The following is a 26,659-nucleotide window of genomic DNA, read 5'->3' as shown; positions in this document are numbered from 1 at the left end:
GAGAATAAGAAGCAGTTGCAGCGCCCCTCTCGTATGAGAGTTTGCCTCTGGGGTTCCAAGTGTTTTCATCTTACAGAAGGTTGACTTTTCAGAGGACTCGGCCTTTCTGTAGGTCCCTGTCCTTTTCAGCCCAAGAGAGGAGCGGGCTCGGGGACAAGCTTTCCAATGAAGGTTTGCTGACCCACCTTCGGGAACAAGCGATAAGGGAATGCCTCTTATCAGAATTGGGTCGAGACCACATCGGATCAGTGGGTCCTGTAGGTGATATGAGAAGGATATGCACTAGAATTTCGCTGTATTCCTCAGGACATGTTCATGGTGCCTCCTTGCCACTCCCTGCAGAAGAAGCAGGCAGTGGAATCTATGCTTGTAAGGCTCCTCTGAGGGCTGAGGTTCCAGTGTCTGTCTCAAAGTATGAGGCGATTTATTCCATTTCTTCACGGAGAAGGTGGTGAATGCTTGGAATGCCCTTCTGGAGGAGGTGGTGAAGATGAACAGTGAAGGAATTCAAAAGGACATGGGATAAATACTGTGGATCCCTAAAGGCTAGAAGATGGAAATAAGAGTGCATAACTTGCTGGTATGGCAGTTACTACCCTTAACAAATAAGCCTTGATACTTAATGCAACTCTATCATTGCTCTCTGCTTCAATGGCAGTGGGAAAAGGGGAATTGGATTCAGACAACAACCAATGAGAGAGGGCCCTGACTTTTACAGTTTGGGGAACAAATAAACATGGGTGTAACTTGCTGATGTGGCTTTTACTCCCTCAATCCCTAAGCCTGATACTTCTTGATGCAGCTCCATCATTGCTCTCTGCTTTCACGGCAAGGGTTAAGAGAAATTGGATTCAAACAGCATCCAAGGGCCCCGACTTACGGTCTGGGAAACTGATAGGCATGAGGGTAACCTGCACAGTGCAGCAGATACTGGTATAAGCAAAAGCTTATTGGGCAGACTGAGTGGATCATTTGGTCCTTTTTATGCCGTCATTTCTATGTTTCTGTGTGGTTCTGAAAGCAATCTGAAACTGCTTGGCCTACAGCAGTGCTGTCTGTTAATGAACTGGCAGAATGGAGATGATTTTGAAACAGGTATTTAATGTTTGCATGGTTTTTTTTTTTCATTTATTTTTTATTAAATTATAACATTTACAACAAAATGATATAATCAGGAATTCCAAAAACAAGAATACAACATTTTACAAACATTATTTATCCCAATAACATTTGGATATCTAGCCCACATCTAGGAGGAGCAAGAGAGCTCTGGTCAAGCATGGGTCTTTTTATTTCTTTTACAACCCATTCTCCTTAACATCATATATAAGTCTGAGACTTATCCCTTAGGAAACAGTCTAAATGTAACGGATCAGAAAAAATAACATTCCAAAATAATAAGTTTATCTGGCACTTACAGGGGAATTTTAGGAAAAAATTAGCCCCTAATCTAGAACTTGTTGCTTATAAGACATAAAACTGTTTCCTATGTGCCTGAGTTGCATGGGAAACATCAGGAAAGACCTGTATCTTTTGGCCACAAAAAAATAAAACTTTATTTTGAAAGTATTTAGAAAAGAATAGGTTTTTCTCTTGTTTTAATGAAAAGAATATTAGCAATGTTGCTCTAGAGAATATTATCCATAGTCGTCTTAAAAAAAAAAAAAAAAGTAGAGACCCCCTGAACTTTTTAATACATCTACACCACCCTCTTGTGCCTGCAATGTTCTTCTCTTAGGCTAATACATCTTAAATAGTTGGGATTTTCTTTATTTCGAAGGATATCTCTACTGCATATTTTTTAAACAATTCAAAAGCTGACATTAAACTTGAAATTGGGAAGTTTAATCACCGTAATTTAAATGACCATACTTCATTTTCAAGTAATTCTATCGTATTATGTAGTATTAGATTATCATTAATGGATGATATACTAGAGACCTGCAAATTATTAACTAAAGGGTTCAAATTCTGCTTGCTCTACTTTTAGTCCTATCTTCCAAATCCACAAAATTTTCTCTGGTTTCCACAGAGAAAGTGTGTATTTGGGAGATAGAGCTAGACAGTTTCTTATCCTTTTCTAACTGTTAACGTCCATACATCCAATAACAATACATTTTCTGGCTCCACATCATTCACTACCTCTTCATTACCTAAAGCAAACATTATTGCTGGACATTGGACCTTTCCTTTTAACAGCAGTAGCCTCGCCACCCACAACAATTATACTCAAATGTATATTCCCCTCTGCTATGTTTCCCCTCCCCATAATGGTTGGAGTTACATTTGCAGAGTGATCTATAACCACATTGGACTCTTGTAAACCTTCCCTTGTTGGCTGTAAGGGGGATTTTGAGGACCTGGGACTTAAGGAAACTTCCAATTGAGTTACCTTCTAGATCGTCCCTAACATTGGACTCACCCATATGAACTATGTGGGAGTCCATGGGTCCAGTCCTTCTCGACATTGGGGTTGTTGGAGAGGAGATATAACTTTTCGATTTTCGTTTTCTTCCCATGGCAAAAATTTTACCCAGGGGTGCGCCCCTTTGGCACGCGGCTTTGGCTGCGTGCCACAGGGCCTTTGATTTTATGCTATCCTGAGGGCGCCTACCGATGACATCACGAAAGGGATCACCCACTCGGTCCGGGCCTCCTCTCTCCTCAACCAGGAGTAAGTTTCTAAATCTCTTTATTTGCTTCTCAGCAACGGAAATCGAGTTCCTCCCAGCACACTGACCACACTCTCTCTTCTCCTCTCATGTTTGCTTGTTTTTAATTTATGTATTTGGTTTATTGGATTGCTTTAATTCGTTCTAAGTTTTTTGTTTTAAAAATATTAGGTATTTAAAAACTTATTACACAAATCCAAAAATGCTCAGAATGGAACAGTCATTACCTACATATCATAAAATACATACAAAAATTAACATTATTAGACAAAATAACATTTTAAAAATATAACCTAGAATAATATTAAAATCAGCCAGGACTGCAAGTTAGATCATAGTGTGATTAACCAGAAAAGGTCTGCACAAACATAGGCCTTTAATTTTTTATGAAAAGGTTTATAATCTACTTCGAAACGTATTTATTATTTTTTATATACCGATATTCAATCTGAGATCAGATCTGTTTACATTCAGGTACTATAGGTATTTCCCTATCCCCAGAGGCTTACAATCAGTTTTGTACATGAGGCAATGGAGGGTAAAATGACTTGCCCAAGGTCAGAAGGAGCAACAGCAGTACTTGAACCCTGGTCTCCTGGTTCATAGCCCACTGCTCTAACCACTAGGCTATTCCTCCTCCCTCTAATGGCAATTTTATTCATTCACTGGGATCTACAATAGAAAATACTCTAGATCTTGTATGCTGCAATCTAAAATCCTGACTAGACAGAATATTAAATTGTTGAGATTCAAGATGTAAAGCACGCTTAGGAACATATAAAGAAACCTTAGATAACAAATAACTATACTTATCATAAATCGTTTTGTGCACTGAGAGCTATTTAAACTGTGATTGATGCCAAATAGGTAAGCAATGGAGTCTTCATATGTGGTTTTAACATTATTATGTAAGCCACTTCAATAATATACTACTAGTAAGCAGAATATAAATGTATTAAATAAAATACTGTTTTGGTCTAGAGTCGGAGCCATATTTCCACATATCTATGCAAATAGGAATGCAAACATTTCTCTGCTTGGATGATATGCTCTTAACTACCAATCTTGGAGGTGTCATGGAATCAATGTGCAAAATAGTTTGGGTGCTGGAGTTGCTAAGGTCTGTCATAAATTATCCTAAATCTCATTTGAGCCCATCGTCTCTACTGGAATTTATAAGATCTGTTTCCTATCTTTTTAACCAGTTTGCAATCCACTATAGGACATTGCCTTCTATCCTATGACTTTTTAACTCTCAGGAGTCTCTTGGAGGACTTTTTCAAATGTCTTCTGAAAAAATCCAAATACACTACATCTACCGGTTCAGTTATCAATATGTTTAACAGATTGGCGAGGCCAGATTTCCTTTATGTAAATCCATGCTGGCTGTGTCCATTAAACCGCATCTCTGTATGTTCTGTGATTTGATTTTTTTTTTTTTTTTTTTTTTTTGGAGACTAGTTTCCACAATTTTTCCTGGCACTGAAGTCAGACTAGCCAGTCTATAGCTTCCTGTTCACCCCGAGCCCTTTTTAAAGATCAGGGTTACATTAGCCACCCTCCAGTCTTTGGGTACAATGGATGATTTTAACAATAGGTTACAGATTACTAGTAATAGATCTGCAGTTTCATTTTTGAGTTCTTTAAGAATTCTGGGATATATACCATCTGGTTTGGGTGATTTGCTACACTTTTTAGTTTGGTCATTCTGCCTCAGTACATCTTCATTTTCACCGTGACTTGTTTCAGTTCTTCTTAATCATCATAATTGAATAGTTTCCAACAAAGGTATCTCCCCAATACACTTTTCAGGAAACACTGAAGCAAAGAATGGCCATTGCAGAGAAACTAAATATCTTTTCTAATCCCATCTATTGTCTAACAGTCCAACCGACTCATTCATAGGCTTCCTGCTTTGGATATATTTTTTAAAATTTTCTCTTTTTGCCTCTACGTCCAGCTTCTTTTCCTATTCTTTTAGTCCACCTTAATGTTTTAGAATAACTTGCCAATGCTTATTCTTTTCAGTTTTCTTCAGTTGGATCCTTTTTTTCCAATTTTTGAAACAAGCTCTTGTGGCAAAAATAGCCTGTATCATAAGAACATAAGAAATTGCCATGCTGGGTCAGACCAAGGGTCCATCAAGCCCAGCATCCTTTTTTCCAACAGAGGCCAAACTAGGCCACAAGTACCCAAACACCAAGAAGATCCCATACTACTGATGCAATTAATAGCAGTGACTATTCCCTAAGTACATTTTTAACCATGCTAGCAGGCATTTAGCCTTATTTCCACCTTTTTCTTTTTTTTTTTTTTTTTTTTTTTAAGTGCATGGAATACATCTGGACTGGGTTTCCAAGATGGTGTGTTTAAATATTTATTTCATTGACATTTTACATTCAAACAAAAACACTTGTTTAGAACAACATGCAGATAGAGCCTAGTGGAAAATAAATACAAGGAAATAGGACATGAGAGGTTAATGTTTTCAGTCCACAGTTATAGGGGAGATGATCTAGAAAGCAAAAACTAATTAGAAGAATTGCAACTACCAAAAACTGAAGAAGGCCCTCTTGTATTCTTTATAACGCTGTGTAAAAAGCACATGAAATTTGCCTGACTGAATATTTGTACTTGTAAGAACTTTTTTAAGTAAGCAGGTTTTTCTGTCTTGCTTAATCTGCCTTCCAAAGCAGATTTGTGTAAAAAAAAAACAAACTTCTGTGACTTCAAAATTCCTGTAACTTATTGCACATCAACTTTTTTTTTTTTTTTTTTATAAAAGGTCATGAGAGGGTAAAATGTGAAATGTTCATTAGTGTGAATTCATATTAAAGGAAGTCGGCAGAACTGAAGACTTCATCGCATTAAGACAAGCGAGGACACAAACAGCAATGAGGATCTTGTCATTCACTCTGAATATTCTCCAGCTTGTTCAGGGGAAGAAAAAAAATGCTAAGTGTGCCATGGATTGTCTTCTGATGATCAGGCTGTTGTGGGCATGTAATTTGTTTTTGCTTTAAAAATAATCTGTGTTTGGTGTGCTACTGACTCAGTATATGGGGAATGGGGTGCTGCAATATTCAAAACCCTTTCCTTTACTAGAATTGGAGGAGGGGCATCCTACAAGCTGGGTGCAAACAAGCAAACTGAGCATTGATTTTGGCTTGATCTGTTTTCATTTTACACACTTCTGTCTCTTTTGTGACTGCAGCTTTTTTGATTCAAAAAATAAAAGCACATCGGGTCTAAAAAGTGCAAATCTAACATTACATAGTTGCTTGTACAACTGTTCTTCACAGTTTTTCATAGTAAGTTTCAAAGCATAATGTGATGGGTTTGGCGTAAGTTACAGTAGATGCACTATAATTTAAATAAGGAATTCCCTGTAGAACAACGTTAGCACTTTGAATCAAGTTGTCCTAATTTTTTGTTTTGTATATTATAGGCAGCTTGAAGCTCTGGGAAAAGAACTGCAACATCTGTTGCATATTAAAGAAAACGTTGAGGATAAGGTAAAATGACTTTATTATGAAGCTGTGTAGTATAACCTGTAAAATGTACATGTAAGTAAGATTTGGTTCCTTATTTTTGTTTTTATTTTTCTACTACAGCTGGAGTTGAGACGCAAGCAGTTTCATGTCCTCCTTAGTACCATACATGAACTTCAACAAATTCTGGAAAGTAAGTTTTGTGGTTTTTTTTTTTTTTTTTGGTTTTTTTTGTTCCTTCCCTCCCTCCCCCCCCCCCCCCAAAAAAAAATATGTGATAGGATTATTCCTTTATTTAAATGCTACCTCAGTGGCAACCCCAAGTGACACTTTAGAACCACGTTTATCATTCTTTGTTGGGGAAAAAAAACCAAAATAAAAAACCCCATCCCAACCCTTTAAAGTTGATTTCCTAGTGTGTAGCAGATGGACTCAGGACCAATGGGTATAGTGTACCCCTGATAAGGAGTTGGAAACGGATCAGATTTCAATCTGATGTCAGCCCTAGTACATATACCCCCTGCAGGAAGTGCAGCTCTTCAGTATTTTCCGTCTCCATAGCAGTTAGGGACTACCTGCACACTCTCACACCGTTAGTACAAATTCAACGGAGAAAACTCAAATTCAGAAGAAAACCTACCTCTACAGATGAGCCCTGCTCTCCTGCGGTGATACCCTCAGGTCCCTCCCCCAGTTGAGAATTCCCGAGGTGATTTCCGTGGTCCCCCTGAGGTAAGCCTCAGTCCGGTGGCCGATCCACGGCTGGGACTTAGCCCCCGATCTCGGGCGTGGCTGAGAGGCAGCGGGTACATCCTCGAGCATGGCGGTGAAGGTGTTTACCCTCTCCTCCCGCAGCCGGAGACCGCCCGGAACGAAACCGGGAAGCGCCGAAGACAAGGTAAGGTAGAAATCATGTTCTTCATAGACTCTGGTCTCCGAGGTTTGAGGAGTCGCACAGGTCACCGGCTGGGACCATTGCTGCCGGGTTGATCCGCCCTAGCAGGGCCAGGCCCCAGTTAGATCCAAGAGTCCTCCCTTGTGGAGAGCCTCCGAGGTGGTCGCCGTCGCTATTTTGGCCCTATTCGCCGCTCTGTCCGCCATCTCGATCTGGGCGCACAAGGCTAGCTAGGCGCACAAAATACATGTGCACATAAAGTTACATGCACAAGTGCATCTAAGATGTGTGTGCGGGTTGTGTGCGCCCAAGTCACAGGTATGCGCGCGATGCGCATATATCTTATGCATATATCTATATCTTATGCAGTTGTGCCAGCTGTGGTTTTAATATAAAAATGATCTGAGAACACATGAAGTAATGGAAGAAATGGTCTATGGGAGTGTGTGTTTGTTACTTTTAGGGCAGTGCATATATTCTCACAATCTTAATAGGGGTTAGCCAAAGCAGGGGGTCAGAGTTTTACATGCACAGGAAAAGTAGGACATTAGAGAATTCTGGAGACAGCAAGTCTTTGGAACAACTACTGTAAATTCTGTGTGTGACATGATTCATGAGTTTGTGATGGTAGCTGAATCTATGCTGGGGATGAAAAAGAATAACCGTATGTATCAATTTAACTGAAAAAAGCAAAAACTTAATGACCAAACTTCTTAATTTGCAAAGTGTAAAGGCTTCCAGAAAACTACTGGGAACTGCAGCAAGCATATGGCATTTAGTGTTTCATGCAAATATTAGTCAACACATCTTGACTTCTAAATTTGATGCATTGACCTTTTTAATAATGACCATGGCTTTGAAAATTTGAAGGAGAGGCATGATATAAGGTTCCCTGTAAGTACCAGGATCATTCCAGACTGTGGGTTATGTTCCCTGTCCAGCAGATGGAGTTAGAACCAAAAATTCCCAGGGGAGGACCTATATAGCCACGCCTCCCTCGCCTCAATCCTCAGTATAGTTCTAACTCCAGCAGATTGAGCAGGGGACACGGTGGTCCCCAGCACTTTTCTAGTTTTATTTTCTCTGAGGAATCAATTAAATAATATTAGATAAAGGTTTTCTTCTAAGGGATAGTTTCTGTAGTGTTCTGACAGGACCACTCCGTTCAAAGAGAGACAGTGTTTTCCAGTCAGGAACTTGCTGACAGGCTGTGTTTTTTGCCTGTCACTTTATTTCTCTCTTCCTATCTCTTTGTTTTTTTCCTCTTCCTTGCCTGGCTAGAGTGTGGTAAGTGTTATTTTTATTTCATTTACAGTCGTTGGTAGGTACAGGAATTTATGAGGGGTGAAAGTCTGTAGTGCCGACCGCTCCCCCTAGCCCCGGAGTTTTCCTTTTCCCCTACTCCCTTTCAGGGAGTGATTGGAGTTCCCACCCTGCAGCTCTGCGACGACCCATTCCCCGGAGCTGCTCACCGTCGGGACGGCGTTTTTCCCCGACGGTCTCTTGGGGACGGTGAGGGGTCCGGAGGCCGAAGAGTTTTATTAATTTGCCACATCAGTTGTTGCCGCGCGCCGCAGCCGCCCCTCCCCCTCCCTCCCGCCGCGATGCAAAAATCGCCAAACTGCTCCGGAGCTCGGCACGGGCTTCAGCAGACATCAGAGGGATTTTCTTCAGCTTTTCCTGAGGGGGAGTATGGCTTACCTGGTAGGCAGCTTGGAGGAGAGTCGGACCGCGCTGGCAGGAAGCGGTATGCCCCGTTTCCCCTCAGCGCGGGAACGGCGGCCATTTTCTCAGCTGACTCGGAGGCAGCTCTCTCTGAGAGGACGTCTACGCTCCTCTCCAGGTTTCCTCTAACAGTATGGAGTTTCGGAGTGCAACGGACCAGGGCAGGCAAGGGGACGACGTCTCGCGGGGGCCCCTCATCAGCACTTCCCGCTTTTTCGCCAAAATTCATTGTTTTAATGCACAAGGCATTTTTACAGAGCAGGGATCCGAATCTTGGAATTTGGGGTCCTCCTCCCCCCAAACTGGCCTGCTTGACACAGCTTTCGACGGCAGACCCTCCCTTAGGGAGGACTTCTTTGCCCACAGGGGGTGTGGGGTCCACCCCGCCCCCCCCCCCCCCCCCCCCACCGTGGTTCCTTTACCACTGCAACAACCATCGGGGGATCCATGGCAAGATCCAGATGCGGATGATCCCTCCCTGGCGGCCCAGGTAGAAGGTGACGACCCGAGGGTCCTCCGTATTTTTCAAGCAGCGGAATTGGATGATCTCATCCCCCACATCCTCCAGGAAATGGACATTGACCCTCCTCCGGATCCTGTGGCTCAGGATACGAAGATTAAGAAAGGGGATCCTCTCCCAGCGGGCTTACGACCTCTAGCGAAAGCTTTTCCCACGCATCACAACATCTTGCAATTGATTTCAAGGGAGTGGGATACTCCTGAGGCCAATCTTCGAGTCGGTCGAGCCATGGAAAAGTTATACCCTCTCCCCACTGATTTCTTGGAGATTCTTAAGGTTCCTGCTGTTGATTCAGCGGTATCCGCGGTCACGAAACATACTACCATCCCGGTCACGGGCGGGACGGCGTTGAAGGATGTCCAGGATCGCAAGCTCGAGGTTTACCTCAAGCGTATCTTCGAAGTTTCAGCGTTGGGGATGAGGGCTGCTATCTGCAGTTCCCTAGCACAGCGAGCAGCTCTGCGTTGGGTACAACAGCTTCTCACTTCCCAATCTTTGCCACAGGCAGAGACTATTCAGGCTGATAGACTTGAAGCGGTGGTTGCCTATGGAGCTGATGCTTTTTATGATCTGTTAAGGGTTCTCGCTCGTTCCATGGTGGCGGCGGTGTCCGCTCGTCGTCTTTTGTGGCTACGCAACTGGGCGGCAGATGCTTCGTGTAAGACGCGCCTGAGTTCCCTTCCTTTCAAGGGTAGGTGCCTATTTGGGGAAGATTTGGATCAGATCATCAATTCTCTTAATGAGAATGCGGTGCATAAGCTACCAGAAGATCGTCCACGTTCTTCTAGATCTTTTTATTCCTCCAGAAATAGGTACCGGAATCAACGGAGGTCGCTTCCTACTAGACAGCAGACACCTCGGGCTCCTTCTACACGATCACACACCTGGAACCGGTCCTTTCGGGGGCGCCGCCACGGTAAGGATACTCAAGGGGCAGGTCCTTCCTCGAAGGCTTCACAATGATGCCAGAAGGACCCAAGAGGGGATCCCCCACCTGGGGGGTCGCCTTACTCTCTTTTACAAGGAGTGGGCCCAAATTACGTCTGATCAATGGGTGTTGGACATCTTAAGACAAGGCTACGTATTAGATTTTGTACACGAACCCCAAGATCGTTTTCTGTTTTCTCCTTGCGGTTCCCGTCTCAAACAATTAGCAGTCCGACAGACTCTCGATCGTCTGCTACAGCTGGGGGCGATAGTACCGGTAGCGGCCTCCGAACTGGGAAAAGGTTATTATTCAATCTTCTTCGTGGTTCCCAAGAAAGAGGGCACTTTTCGACCTATCCTGGATCTCAAGACGGTCAACAAGTGTCTCAGAGTTCCTCGTTTTCGTATGGAAACGTTCCGTTCAGTGTTAGCAGCCGTGCATCCGGGAGAATTCTTGGCCTCTTTGGACCTTACAGAGGCATACCTTCACATCCCGATCCATCACCATCATCAGCGCTTCTTACGCTTCAAGATTTTGGGACAGCATTTTCATTTTCGTGCTCTCCCTTTTGGTCTGGCGACGGCTCCGCATGTCTTCACCAAGATCATGGTAGTGGTGGCGGCGGCGCTCTGCAAGGAGGGTATCCTTGTACATCCCTATCTAGACGACTGGCTCATTCGGGCGAAGTCGGACGCAGGGTTACCGTGCTGTAGACAGGGTAGTACAGCTTCTTCAGTCTCTGGGATGGATAGTCAATTTCTCAAAGAGCAAACTGATACCGTCCCAATCGCTGGATTTTCTGGGAGCACACTTCGACACCAGCCGAGCCAAGGTATTTCTGCACCCGGACAGAGCTCGGGCTCTGCGTGCTCAGGTAACACGGTTCATGGCACTAGTTGCTCCCACGGCGTGGGATTATCTCCAGGTACTGGGAACCATGGCCTCAACAATCGATTTGGTTCCGTGGGCCTTCGCTCATCTCAGGCCTCTCCAGAGGTCTCTGCTTTCATGATGGAACCCAGTGTCGAGAGATTTTCAAGCAGTACTGCCCATCCCGGATGTTGTCTTGCTCAGCTTACAGTGGTGGCTGGACCCTCAACAATTAGCTCAGGGAGTGTCTCTACAGAACCCGGATTGGGTGGTCATCACCACAGATGCCAGTCTCACCGGCTGGGGGGTGGTCTGTCAGGACAGGTCTCTCCAAGGCCGATGGACGATGGAACAGTCCACTTGGCCCATCAATCGGCTGGAGACCAGAGCAGTCTGTCTAGCGCTGCAGGGGTTCTACCCACTGGTACGCAGTCGAGCGGTTCGGATTCTTTCGGACAATGCAACCACAGGGGGGCACCGGAAGCCATCTAGTCTCGTTGGAGACAGAGTTGATGAAATGGGCGGAGCTACACTTACAGCGGCTAGCGGCTTCGCACATAGCGGGCATGGACAACGTTCAGGCAGATTTTCTTAGTCGACAACACCTGGATCCCGGAGAGTGGGAACTCTCGGAGGACGCAATGCGAAGGATAGTACAGCATTGGGGGAGACCCCATGTGGATCTAATGACAACCGCGACAAATGCAAAGGCCGCCCGGTTCTTCAGCCGCAGGCGAGAGCGTGGTGCGGAAGGAGTAGACGCGCTGGTTCTTCCCTGGCCTCGACAGTGTCTCCTGTATGTCTTTCCTCCGTGGCCTCTAGTGGGCAAGGTTATCCGACGGATAGAGACACATCAAGGTCCGGTGATCCTAGTTGCACCAGTGGCCTCGTCGACCATGGTTTGCAGATCTTCTCAATCTGGCAGTAGACGGCCCTCTTCAGCTCAGTCATCTGCCACGTCTTCTTCGCCAAGGACCAATATTTTTCAAAGAGGCAGATCGTTTCTGTCTTGCGGCTTGGCTTTTGAGAGGCATCAATTGAGACGGCGCGGATATCCAGAATCTGTCGTCTCCACGCTCCTGAAAGCTAGGAAGACATCCACGTTGGTTACTTATGTCAGAGTATGGAAGGTTTTTGAGGAATGGTGCGAGTCAAAATCGATTCTACCAACGCAGGCCTCTGTGACACATGTGCTTTCCTTCCTACAGGCTGGTCTGGATTTGGGCCTTGCCTATAATTCTCTTCGTGTGCAGGTGGCGGCATTGGGAGCCTTTCTACGTAGTAATGACAGGGAACTCCTGCCCTCACATCCAGATATCCTACGTTTTCTAAAGGGGGTAAAACACTTGAAGCCACCAATTAGACCACCTTGTCCTTCTTGGAATCTCAATTTGGTACTCCGGGCTCTATGTGCACCGCCTTTTGAGCCTCTGACTTCGGCCACACTCAAGGATGTCACCCTTAAGACCATCTTCCTGGTGGTGATCAGCTCAGCACGTCTGATCTCCGAACTACAAGCTCTATCATGTAGGGAGCCATACCTTCGTTTCACGCCAGGGGGAGTATCCCTGCGGACAGTTCCATCTTTTCTGCCGAAGGTGGTCTCGACTTTCCATCTCAACCAATCGATAGAGCTTCCGTCATTTTATCCTCTGATTCTTCTGACCTGCGTCGGTTGGATGTCCGACGTTCTTTGATACATTATTTGGAGGTCACTAATGAATTTCGACTCTCCGATCATTTGTTTGTCCTTTGGTCGGGACCCAGGAAGGGTTGCATGGCATCCAAACAATCAATCGCTCGCTGGCTGAAAGGAGCGATTATAGCCGCATACATCGGACTGGGTAAGTCTCCACCTTTAGCTGTTGGAGCATTCTCTCCGCGCTCAAGCGACGTCGTGGGCGGAAAGTTCTGCAGTTTCTTCTCAGGAAATCTGTAGGGCGGCCACATGGAAGTCTCTCCACACTTTCGCAAGACATTATTGTCTAGACATTCGCGCGCCGTCTCACGGTCAGCTTGGAGACAGGGTCATACGGGCAGGGCTGTCCGCGACCCACCCATGATGGGGAAGCTTTGGTACATCCCACAGTCTGGAATGATCCTGGTATGTACAGGGAAAAGAAAATTATTCCTTACCTGCTAATTTTCGTTCCTGTAGTACCATGGATCATTCCAGACCCCTCCCTGGTTTTGGGGGTTCTTTGTGGGCCATCCCTGCTTTCCTGTCTTCACAATATTTTCACTCTGTATCTCTAGTTATTGCGAGCTATGTCTTTGAACACAGTGCTGTTTGCAAGTTCTCAGTTACAGTTTTTTGAGTACAAGTTAGTTGCTGTCACTTACAGCTGTTATTTTTTCTCTATATTTTTGAGATTAATTGATTCCTTTGGTTCTGTCTCTTCTCGTCTTGGCTTTGCTAGTCCAGTTACTGAGGATTGAGGCGAGGGAGACGTGGCTACATAGGTCCTCCCCTGGGAATTTTTGGTTCTAACTCCATCTGCTGGACAGGGAACATAACCCACAGTCTGGAATGATCCATGGTACTACAGGAACGAAAATTAGCAGGTAAGGAATAATTTTCTTATCACTTATGGAAGTATGTTCTGCATTACAGGGTTTGTAAAAATGTAATATTTTAAATAACATAAGGCAGATAAACTTGCACAACCGTTAATGTTAATCTAGGAGCTTGTTGGAGATATACATATCGAATGCTAAAAGGGGTACATTGAATGTAGTAGGTTAGTTACTGGAGCATGGCCAAAATGCTGGGCACTGAAAGGGGAGCTATGTTCTTGATATGAAGTTTGCAATACTTCATAGGCTTTTGTTCTGAAGAGTATTGCCGAATCAATTCAAGGAAGTTCGTATGAGAAATGGTTCATATATATAATATGCTGGTTAAAATGAATGCATGGGATTAGAAACACAGAAATGACGGCAGAAAAGTACCAATGGTCCATCCAGTCTGCCCAGCAAGCTTATGATGGTTTTCTGCTGTACCATACAAGTCACCCCCATACCTACCAGTTTCCCAGACTGTCAGTCAGGGCCCTTGTTGGTTGCTGTTTGAGTCAAATTCCCAGTTACCTCCTGCCGTTGAAGCAGAGAGCAGTGGAGTTGCATCAACAGTATGAAGGCTTATTGGTTAAGGGCAGTAACCGCCACACCAGCAAGTTACCCCCATGCATTCATTTTTTCATTTCCATCCTCTAGCTTTCAGGGATACAGTGTTTATCCCATGCTCCTTTGAGATCTTTCACTGTTTGTTTTTTTTCTTTATCTCTTCGGGAAGGGCATTCCAGGCATCCATCACCCTCTCCATGAAGAAATATTTCCTGACATTGGTTCTGAGTCATCCTCCCTGGAGTTTCATTTTGTGACCCCCCCCTAGTTCTACTGATTTATTTCCAATGGAAAAGGTTTATTTGTGCATCATTAAAACCTTTCAGGTATCTGAAGGTCTGCATTATATCTCCCTTGCACCACCTCTCCTCCAGGGTATACATATTTTAGGTCCTTCAACCTCTCCTCATAACTCATTTGTTGGAGACCACCCACTATTTTGGTTGCCCATCTCTGAACTTCCTCCATCCTGTCTCTGTCCCTTTTGAGATAATTCCCTTGTACAAGTCCTTGGTGAGACCTCACCTGGAGTACTGCGTTCAGTTCTGGAGACTATCACCTTTATCCTACTAGTTAGTCCTCTCTCTGTGTAGCCCAGCATTCTTCTGGCTTTAGCTATTGCCCTGTCACATTGCTTTGCTGTCTTCAGATCACTAGACACTATCACCCCCAAGGTCCCTCTCTTGCTCTGTGCACAACAGCCCTTCATCCCCCATTGCATACATCTCTTTTCAATTACTGCACCCTAGATGCATGACTCTGCATGTCTTGGCATTGCATCCCAGCTGCCATATCTTCGACCACTGTTCAAGCTTCCTTTAAATCACATCTCATTCTCTCTCCTCCTTCCAGCATGTCCACTGTGTTGCAGATCTTGGTATCATCCGCAAATACAAACTTTACCTTCCATCTCTTCCGCAGTGTTGCTCACAAAGATATTGAACAGAACCGGTCCCATAACTGATTCTTTTGTCACCTCTTTTCCTCTTTGGCAATCCTTTCTTCTGTCTGATTTTTAGCTTTCTTGATTTCCTTCTTTGTCTCCCTCAGTTTCACCAGATATTCTTCCCTGTGCTCTTCATTTTGGGATCCTTTATATTTCTTGAATGCTGTTCTTTTTGCTTCTATTTTATCAGCTACCTCCTTTGAGAACCAGATCGGTTTCTTATTTCTTACTTTTTGTTTACTTTTCTAACATAGATTTGTTGCCTTTGTAATTGCTCCTTTTAGTTTGGCCACTGTTTCACACCTCCCATTTTTCCCAATCTTCTAATTCTACCTCCAGGTATGTCCACATTTCAACAATCTGTATTTTTTTAAATTCAAAAGCCAGGTTTTCATGTGACTTCTCTACATCCTATTTATGAGATCAAACAGTATGGTTTGATCACTAGTGCTGAGGTGGGCACCCAGCCAGACATTAGAGACATTATCCCCATTAGTGAGCACTAAGAGTATCACATCTTCCCTCGTGGGTTCCATTACCATTTGTTTGAATAGAGCCCTTTGCAGGGCATCCACTTTCTCTTTACTTCTGGTAGATTTCACAGAAGGGATTCTCCAGTCTATGATAAGAAGATTAAAATTGCCAGCAATCAACACTTCTCTCTTCTTTCCCCACTTCTGAATGTCTTCAACCAAATCTGTCTAGTTCTTCCATTTGAGTCTGAGGCCTGTAAACCACTCCAGTAAAAATGGAAGCAGATTGATCAGGGCTAGACCCCGGTCCAACACGAGGGTACTCCCACGTGGAGACTCTCAGAGGTGGTAGCCATATTCACGTGGTTGCCATCGCCATTTTCACTCGATCGCTGCCCTGTCCGCCGATACACACACCGGCATGCACAAAAGGGCGCCGGGCGCACAGCCACATGCTTCTGTGCGCCGGGCACATAAGTTAAACCTTGTACGCACAGCAGCACGCGCATCCGACCTACACGCACAACTTTGGCGCACCCAGAGTGCATAACTAAGCCTCCCGGCATACACTTGAACGCACAAACCGGAGTTTTCGGCAATCCTACATGCACAAACCATGGCACCACCAGACAAGAAGCTCAAGGCTCAGGGCCTCTGCCCAGCATGCCACATCAGAGCTGCTCAGCACAGAGGCCGCGCCCTGTGTCTACAGTGCGAGGAGGCTCTGGGTGAACCAGGCCAAGGTCCTCTCCAGGCGGTACTGAGATCCAGATCCACAGACAGTACACCGGGTCTGGCTACCCCCAGCGGAAGCCTCCCCCAAACGGGGCTCCCCGGGGACGTGGCACCTCTCAATTTAGACCCAGCATCTTTCTCCTGTGTAGAATTCTTCAAAAGCCTACATACTTTTGTCCACATGCAGCCGGCGCCCCCGATGCCACAGCCTGCCCCTCCCGTCTCAAAGCCCCAACTTTGGGGACACTTCGGACGAGGATCAAGACTCCCTGGAGGAAGGGGAAATCTCTCCAGGAATGGAACCCTACCGAACCATGAGGCGTTTCTTTGCTAAAGACAAACTATCAGACCTCGTGGCTCACAGCTTGAAAGAGCTCGCTATCCCAGGCACGAGTGCCACAGGGGAACCGAAGATGAACCCCCTCCTTGGGACTCCGTCAGGCCTCCTGCCATTTCCCTTTGCAGGTCATTCAACAGCTGATTGACCTGGAATGGGAGGCTCCGGAGGCCATGTTCAAGGGGGGGCGGACAGTGGCAGCCCTATACCCCCTGGGCCCTGCTGCCAAAGGCCTCCTGGCATTCCCCAAAGTGGATGCCATGGTCTGCGCAGTCTCAAAACGCACCACCATCCCAGTCGAGGGAGGAGTGGCACTCAAGGATGCCCAAGACAGACGTCTAGAAGCCATCCTTAAACAATCATTCGACGTTTCAGCTATGTCACTACAGATCGCGGCCTGCTGTGCCATGGTGACACGCACCTGCTTATCAAAGACCAGGAATGCCACCACACCCGTTGAAGCACTAGAGCCAGCAGTATCATTCCTCATGGATGTGACCTCCGACCTGCGCACCGCAGCCAAAGGCGTTTCATCGTTTGTGGCAGCCAGAAGACAACTCTGGCTCAGAAGCTGGTCAGCCGATGCAACGTCCAAAACAAGATTCATGAGAATGCCCTTTAAGAGAAACATCCTGTTCAGAAGCGAACTGGAGAAGTTAGCTGACAAATGGGGTGCATCCCAGTACCGCAGCTACTGGAGGACAAGAACAAGAGAAGCCAGCGCCCCTCCCCCCGAATAACTAAGGGCAGGGGATCACAGCGCTTCAAACCGTACAGAAGTACATATCAAGCATCTCGCCCCGCAGGCAGGGGCCAGTCCTTTCAGAACAAACAGAGGAGCCGGCACTGGTCCAGGCCCCAGCTGCACCCCGCAATGAAGATCAGACGACCATCCACAGGAAAAAGCCATAGGGGGCAGGCTTTCCCCTATTCTACCAAAGATGGGTCGAGAACTTCGGTCAAGTGGGTCCTAACCATCATTCGAGAGGGATATTACCTGGAATTCCACGACATCCCTCCGGACAAGTTTGTGAAATCTCCCTTCCTCGAACCTTTCAAGAGGATGGCAGTGAAATGTACGCTGACCAAACTGCTCGACTTAAAGGCCATAACACTGGTGCCCACGCAACAATAAAATATGGGGCACTATTCCGTCTATTTTATCTTTCCCAAGAAAGAGGGTACGTACCGGCCCATCCTGGACCTAAAGTCCATCAACCGCCATCTGAGGGTACCTTGCTTCCGTATGGAAACCCTACGCTCAGTCATAAAGGCAATACAGCCGGGAGAATTTCTCAAATCTCTGAATCTGTTAGAAGCCTACCTGCATATCCCGGTCGTTCACGAACATCAGCGTTTTTTGTGCTTTGCGATCCTGGACCACCACTACCAGTTGTGGGCACTACCCTTCGGGCTAGCCACAGCATCCCAAATGTTCACCAAAATCATGGTTGTAGTGGCGGCGACACTGAGGAAAGAAGGAATTCTCATACACCCATATCTGGACGATTGGCTGATCAGGTCAAAATCCCCAGAGGAAAGTCATCAGGCGACCACCAGTGTCAAAACTCTACTGGAGAACATCGGGGGTGTGGTCAACACAAACAAGAGCTGTCTGCAGCCCTCCCAATCTCTGGAATACCTGGGAGTCCTGTTCGACACCAGACAAGACATGGTCATTCTGACTCCAAGGAGAACAAAACTGATGAACCAATTGCGAAAACCTGTTAAGCAGTCTTCGTCCCAAGGTGTGGGACTATCTCCAAGTCCTCTGTCTCATGACATCCACACTGGAAGTGGTCCCATGGGCAAGAGCTCACATGCAAACCCTACAGAGTTCCCTACTATCACTATGGAATCCGATGTCCCAGAACTACTCCTTTCGCCTCCAGTTCCCGGACGAAGTTCAAACCAGCTACAATGGTGGCTACAAGAAGACCTTCTGAGCAGGGGACTAAGGCTATTCCCGCTGACCTGGATCCTGCTCACCACGGATGCGAGTCTACGAGGGTGGGGAGCCCACTGCCAGGAACTGATCACCCAGGGGCAATGGGACAAGGAAGAGTCGGGATGGAACATCAACCGACTGGAAGCACGGGCAGTCAGGCTAGCCTGCCTACGGTTCGGTCACAGATTCTAGGGCGAATCATACAGAGTCATGTCGGACAATGCCACAACAGTGGCCTACATCAACCGCCAGGTAGGAACCAGAAGCAAACAGGTGTCCCTGGAAATAGATCCTCTAATGGCGTGGGTGGAATCAAACCTACAAGGGATCTCAGCTGCCCACATCACGGGAAAAAACATCACTGCGGATTACCTCAGCAGAGAAAGTCTAGACCCAGGGGAATGGAGGCTGTCGAACACAGCCTTCCAGTTGATAGTAAACTGCTGGGGACCTCCTGGCAAACTGGTCAAATGCCCAAGTTCCCAACTTCTTCAGTCGCAGACAGGAACCACAATCCCAAGGGATTGATGCTCTCGTCCAGACCTGACCACAGGAAATCCTGCTATATGCTTTCCCACCGTGGCTGCCACTGGGCGGAATCATCTGCAAGATAGAACACCACAGGGGACCAGTACTTCTAGTGGCCCCAGACTGGCCAAGAACACTGTGGTACACAGATATGCAAAGACTACTGACAGGGAGCCCTCTCCCTCTACCTTCTCACAGGAATCTGCTCCAACAAGGCCCGATCCTCCATGAAGACCCAACTCAATTCTCTTTTACGGTCTGGCCAATGAGAGGACATGCCTAACGAAGAGCGGATACTCGGGGGTAGTGATTGACACTCCACTGAGAGCACACAAGTTTTCCACATCTCTAACCTACATACGAATATGGAGAATATTCAAAGCAGGTGTGAAGACCGTGACATCCTACTGCGGACAGTCAGAATTCCCACAATTCTGGAATTCCTGCAGAAGGGGTTGTCTCTCAACTCCATCAAGGATGCAGGTGGCTGCATTGGCCTGCTACAGAGCCAAGGTGGGAGGCGGCAGCCTAGCCTCTCACCCAGACGTCTCCCGCTTTCTGAAAGGGGTCAAAAAGATCTGACCACCCCTAAAGTGGCCGGTACCTTTATGGAATCTCAACCTAGTCCTAGACTTCCTAGCAGGAGCCTCCTTCAGGCCCACCCGCAGTCTGCCCCTCAGACTACTAACATTGAAGACTGCATTTCTAGTGGCAGTCTGTTCGGCCCGTCGCATCTCTGAGCTTCAAGCACTGTCCTGTTGAGAACCCTTCTTCAGGTTCACACCGGGATCCATACAGCTACGCACGGTCCCCTCCTTCTTCCCAAAATTGGTTTCTCACTTCCATCTCGCTGCCATCGCCAGATGAGCATAAGGACTCGGAAGAATCTCACCGCCTTCGCCATCTTAACGTCTTCAGACTCCTAGTCAGATATCTGGAAAGGATGGAATCCGTACGAAAGACAGACCACCCCTTCGTCCTTCACAGCGGGAAGAAACAAGAGGAAGCGGCCTCACGGGCAACCATAGCCCGCTGGATCAAAGAAGTTATCAAGGCGGCCTATGTAGAGGCAGGCAAGCCTCCACCTCTACAAGTCGAGGCCCATTCCACTAGAGCCCAGGCAGTGTCCTGGGTGGAAACCAAGATGCTGTCACTCGCCGAGATCTGTTGGGCGGCGACAGTCTTCCATTAATACCTTCTCTAGGTTCTACCGCCTGGATGTTCAGGCGCGGGAGGACACAGCATTCGCAAGGGCAGTACTAAGTGGGCTACAGGCAGCCTTCCACCTGGTTCGGGAGTAGCTTTTGTACATCCCATTGGTCTTGAGTCCATCTGCTACATGCTAGGAAATGGAGAAATTAGTTGCCTGATAATTTCGTTTTCCTTAGTGTAGACAGATGGACTCAGCATCCTGCCCATGGCTGCTGACAATCACGGAAACCTCGGGTGACAATTCCCTGAGAGTAAGACAAACACGGGTAAGCCAAGCTTCCCTCTACTTAGGACACCCATACCTACCGGGTGTCGGCATTTCTCGATTGAGTGCATTGGCAGTCTCCAGCTATATCCACATCAACCAGATCAAGTTCATCAAGTTAATCAAGTTGTTCAGTCACACATATATCCAATTACTTTTCGAAGAGAATACTGAAGAGCAGGGCTTCCTGCAGGGGGTATATGTACTAGGGCTGACGTCAGATTGAAATCTGATCCATCTCCATGTGCTATCAGGAGTACACTATACCCATTGGTCCTGAATCCATCTGTCTACACTAAGGAAAACAAAATTATCAGGTAAGTAATTTCTCCATTATCTCTATGGCATAGCTTCTCATTTCCCTTTCCATGAACAGGTAGTACTTCTGAAAAGGCAATTCATTGCAGTGTCTTATCTTTCCTAGATTTTGGAAATCTTTTTGTACTTCATGGAAGCCATTTCTATTGAGATCATTAATCCCTAGATGAATTACAGTAATATCAAAGTTCCTACTTTCATCTTCAATGACTTGAACTATCTAGTTTGCATTTCTACTAGCTGAGGATCCTGGAAAGCATTTAACTGTTGTCACAATCAAAATGTGCTCCCAAATTGGTTCCGCTGTTTCCCAGCAGAAACAGCATTTTTCTGACATTTGATTCTGTTGCAGGGTTTGTGTGCATTGGGTGATTTTCAATTTTAGAAATCACTTCAAAATCTATTGCTGAGGTTTCTTCATTCTCCAATGCAGAAAGAATTATGTAGGGGTAACAATGGGGAGCATGGGTCTCTTCCTCACAGGCTACCTTCTGCCAGAGCCCACTGTTATTGAATTGCTCCTGAGTTTTTGAATCCTTATCAGACATTTCTGAGGGAGTGGGGTTTGCATAGGATGCTGTGAAGTTGGGGGAAGGTGAGTGTGTCACATGTCTTGTTCTACCAGAGCCCACTGTAAACCATTTTTTCCTGGGTTTCTATAACCTCTGTGGGAGATGGGTGAGAGGTACTGGATGGTTCAAGGAAGGGGAAGTTAATTGAAACCTGGACAATTCCTCCCTTAGATGAATCAGCTCCATTTTAGTTGCAGACAGCTGAAGGCAAAAGGCACAGCCTTTGATTCTTCAAATGGTAGGCCTTAGGACATAAGCACCAAAATTGTTGCATTGAGTGAAGGACATTTTTGTTATCACTAAATCTTAAAATCATACAGGTAAAGTAAAATTTTAGTGTCTAGCAAAGATAATTTAAGTATTTGAAATAACTAAAAGTATTAGTGTAAGCCAGTAAAGATTAATAGGTAGAATATGAAAACCAATTTTTATAAGCAATATGACAGTTTAAGTTACAATTATCTGAGCCGAAAGGAATTACTATTAATTGAAGCTAATTATCTAGGAATCCAGGGAAGAGTATATAAGAAAGTAAACTCAGGGGTGAGTGAGTAAAGGGGTAGGGTGGGAGGGAACTAAATAGTTGCTAGTTTAAATTAGATGGATGAATATAGAGGAGGGAAAGAAATACTGGAATAAGGGAGATGGTGAGATTGGAATGTGAATGAATTGAAGAGAAAGGGAAGCAATTTCTTTCCTTTAAAGACTGCTTCTAGGTTAGAGATCCTAGTTCATCAAATTCTTTTCCCATAGACACAGAATGGGGAAGAGCCTTGGTGAACCAGGCCCATAGTGTTAAACTGATGTTAGATCTCTTTGGAAGAAGTAAAATCTTTTGTGGTAGGGGAAAAAAAAAGTTGAATAGAAATTCTTGTTACAGGTCTTGAATACAACTCATAAGGCCAAATATTTGTTTAATTTTGCTGTTCATAGTTCTGGGAGGATTCAGGTGAATAAATTGTAAACATTTTGATGTATGTTGATTACTGATACCAAAATGATATATACAGTTGAGTGAGTTCTGGTTGTATGTATATATTTAAAAAAAAACTGTAGTGAATTCAATAAAAAAAAAAGTATGTAGAAAAAATGTTGTTCTCTGAAATTTGTTCTACCTGAGCGAAATAGATTAACAGCCATCATATGCTTTTTCTCTTTCAGATGATGAAAAACTTGCTGAAGAGTCCCAAGAAGTGCATATGGGAACAGAGAGTAAACAGATGTAGTAATTATCTTAACCAGGAAAAAGCCTTCAGTGCTTCCTGCTTTTTCTACAGAAGACTAAATTCACCCAGAATACTATTATGAAAAAGTCAACCTAGTGAATTTTTGTAACATCTTAATTTGTATTTACACTAATGTACAACTTTAATATAAACCTGGACATACAGCAAATATGATTCACAGCTAGCTAGTTTTTGTGAAATTCTATCTCCTTATAGAAAGAGTACTTGTTATCATTGAGGATGCTTCTTGTAATTGTGTTAAGGTGAATATGTAAACATTTTGTTTGTAGAAATGAGAAATTTTGCCAGTTGTCACTAACTTTAATTATTTTTATAGTTTGTAATAAAATATCCAAATATGAATATCTATTCTCTCTCTCTCAAAAAAAACAAACAAAAAAAACAAACCACCCCCCCCCCCACCAAAAAAAAGTTTTAATATTATGGGTAGAGAACACTGATCTTGTTCTTACAAATCTAAAACAGTAATAAGAACTTAAAGATGAACTTGTTACATTCAGTACATATAAATTAGACTGATTTCTATCCATTATAATTGTTTTTTCTATACACAAGCCTTCAGGCACCAGTTCTTATTACACCCTGCAAAATTTCATTTGATTGAATGTAAAAAGTATGTGGAAGGTGATGAATGCTTGATGAAGCTGTCCTGTTAAAACACTTACCATTTGACTTTCAAACCCTTTCTGCTGTCATTTAAAACTATTTTTCGCCAACAGAGAACTTGCGCCTGGTTGATTGCAGGCTAAATGTATAATCATTTGTGATATATATTCCCTTTTTAACCTATGCAGTATTTTAAATGCAAATATGTAGTGTGTGGGCATTTGGTTTTCCATGCTCCTGGAGACCCAGCGCATAAGGCTTTCCCAAAACAAAGACCTCTCTTTGGAGTTTTGGAAAGCAAGCATCATCTGTTTATAACAGTTTGAATAGATTTGATCCTAAATCTCTGCAGTCTTCTTGTGCAGGAATTTGCATTTTTCTAGTAATATAGGATGGCATGAGGTAGCTAACTAGTTTTTAAAAACTGCAGGTCTAAAATGTACATGATATTGCATTTCATGCCTGTTTCTTAGACCAGAAATTAGGAGCTGTGCTAGTAGAACAGGCAGATTCAAACAGCAAGACTGGGTAGAGCAAAGTGATCCTTATGTCACCATATTCTGTTTCATCGGCTGTTGTGTGCATTGCCTTAATGAACTAACACATCTGCTGGTTGTTTTTTTTTTGTTTTTTTTTAAATTATAACACCCAAAAACTAATGTAAACTGTATTTTAGTTTTGACCCAGCAGTTTCCTGCTGCTCCTTTGTACTTCCAGTTCAATTAGAACCAAGGGTGAGAGCTGGTGTCTGAGCCTTCATTCAGTGATTGATTCTCAAACCCCCTCCTCTCATTTTATCCCTTACTTTAGTCCAGTCATTGCAGTGACCGTTCTCAGCCAGGGACCGTGCACCATGGCTCCTTGCAGAACCCTGCAATCAAGGGTCTATATGTGACCACTACGTGTTGACATTGCACAGCATCCAGGCAGCTCAGAGAATAGAAGACCTAAACTGGGCCTCAAACTCCTTAACAGAAATAGTCTACTCTGCATATGAGTGGGAACTACTTTCTGTTCCATGAGAGATACTTGTTTCAAATCTTCTCTTGTTAAAAATGTCAGTGCTACATTTTAGCAACAATTCTATCTGAATATAGTGTATATAATTATATACATATGTATGTATATTTTTAAGCATTCAGTAGATTCTAGTAATGGTAGCAATAGAATGCTATGATGTGTTTAATTAGTCTTAAGACATTGTAAGTACTTAACTGTGTAAAATTACTTTACCTGCACTTTTCAAAGTTGCCAGAATCTTATTTTCTTACCAAAATAGCTGTTTTGGCTCTTGCTAAAGCATTGCTAGAGCAATGTGCTTGTTCTGCAGTCATAACAAAAGCTTCAGGAAGTATAGAGACCAAAGAAGATTTGGTTTTCAACTGAATGGCACAAGGTCCCACACTGTCGGTTGCTGACTGGAGCCTTAAACTCTTCTTGTCCCAGGACTTTCCTGTTGCATTACACAAACCACTTGATCCCCATCCCTCAATTGGCAGGTGCATTTAACTCCCTTTATTTTCCCTCCAATTTTCTTGGTGCCTGAACTTCCCTTTTGGGGTTTGAATTGTATAAGAGTCAAATTAACTACCTAACTTTTAAATAAAAAAAAAATTAAACCCTTTGACTAGTCACAGTTATAGAATAGTGCACAGGTTGTGTAGTTATAATACAGTAAAAGATGGTGGCTTTCCTGGACAAAAATGTTGCTGAGGGTCTAGGGATAATAAGGACACAAGGGATTTTAAAGTGGGTACCATATTCAGACATTCTGAGTAAACAGAAGATAAATTGCTCCCTCCCTCTCTTTGTATTTCTATACTGTGCTAGAACAGCATGCTAAGCAACAAATGAAATCATTATACCTCATTAATTAAAGGAGTATGCCTTTAATTAGGTGTAGAGTGCTCCACTGGTGGCAATGCCCTCTCTTTATGGTAAGATTAGAGCTAACCAGATCATCATATGGTTCAATTAATTTAATAAGACTAAAGTATAACCCTATAGGTCCTATGGTAATGTATATTAAAAGGAAAGCCAACAAAAAAATATTTAGCATTTGGACAGGCTAATCCACATCAGTGGGTTTTGCACCTCTACCAGCAGATGGAGATGGAACAAAACTGATGTCTGTGTGTGTGTGTGTGTGTGTGTATATGTGTATATATGTGTGTGTGTGTATATATATATATATATATATATATATCTATACTCCTGCACTGGCATTAGCCTACCACTATTCTCAGTCTCAGTAGATGGTGGTGTCATGCATCTCCTTACTGGGGATTACTTAAAAAAAAAAAAAAAAAAAAAAAAAAAAGAGAGAGAGAAAAGAAGGAAATTGATTTTGCTTTGCTCTGTGGTGATACCTTATAGTCCCTTCCTCAGTCGAGTTTTCCTAAAGTGATATAGGCAGATCCCTCCCTCAGATGAGTGCCTCAGTCCAGTAACTGGTTTTACAGCATGGACTTAGCAGTTAAAAAAAAAAAAAAAAAAAAAGTGAGGGTTTTCATTCCTCTTCGAGCGCTGTTGCCAATCAAACGGCATTCCTGCCTCTGAGGGAGCTGGAAGCTTGGTGGGTTGAGCAGCCTTTTGGCTACGCCCCGCTCTCAGGCTTTGCTTAGATGGCGCATGGTAGGCTGCAGCGACGTTTGCACGCTTTTCTGCGCACAAGTCTGCTGAAAAACACTATCCAACTCGCGTTTATGGTGCCTGGGTGTACACCTAGGTGTCAATGCTTAGGTGGATGCCTACCTGGATCGCATGTTGTGTGCCTACGTTTTTTGGACCCTTATTAGACAGGCCTTATTTTTGGCTGCCTTGTTCTTGTTTGCTTGTGTGGGCATGCAGCTGGGCATATGGTCTGACACGTTGGGAGCATGCTGCTAGTGGGTGTTTACCTTTTGTTCTGTTTATCATATTCAAGCATCTCAGCTTGCCCCCCTCCCCACTAGCTTGTATTAGTGCTACTTGGAGGTTCAGGGAATTTTCTCCAGCTGTGTGGTGGTTTGTGTGAGTGGTGGGGTTTTTTTTGCCCTTCCCAGCATTAGGTGAGAAGGGGTCCAGAGGGGGGATCTGTCACCAGGTTTTTGGGCTCCCTTAAATGTATCAGCAGGGGAAGGTTTATCAGTGGGCACAAGATCAGCATGGCCTATTTTTGGTATGGGCCACAGCGGCATTCACACTTTTCTAAGTACAGGTCTGCCGTGAAATGGTTAGGCCTCACACTCAGGTTTTTGCTCAGT

At 44.5% G+C, this 26,659-nt stretch overlaps 1 protein-coding gene across 3 annotated transcripts in view; it reads left to right on the top strand.

Annotated features, from left to right (window-relative positions):
- The window catches only part of THOC7 (THO complex 7), a 71,635-nt gene extending 48,416 nt beyond the window's left edge, over nt 1-23,219 (top strand). For all 3 annotated transcript variants that reach the window (XM_029601017.1, XM_029601016.1, XM_029601014.1), the window contains 3 exons: nt 6,121-6,187; nt 6,287-6,356; nt 22,723-23,219. In XM_029601017.1, coding sequence (XP_029456877.1) covers nt 6,121-6,187; nt 6,287-6,356; nt 22,723-22,787 — 202 coding nt within the window. In that variant the 3' untranslated portion in view covers nt 22,788-23,219. The remainder of the gene's footprint in view (nt 1-6,120; nt 6,188-6,286; nt 6,357-22,722) is intronic.
- The last annotated feature ends 3,440 nt before the right edge of the window (nt 23,220-26,659 follow it).

The sequence above is a fragment of the Rhinatrema bivittatum genome, chromosome 4, assembly GCF_901001135.1.
Source record: "Rhinatrema bivittatum chromosome 4, aRhiBiv1.1, whole genome shotgun sequence".
NCBI classification, from domain to species: Eukaryota; Metazoa; Chordata; class Amphibia; order Gymnophiona; family Rhinatrematidae; genus Rhinatrema; species Rhinatrema bivittatum.
The sequence above is the reverse complement of the archived record's forward strand: the minus strand, read 5'-3'. Positions and strand labels throughout refer to the sequence as shown.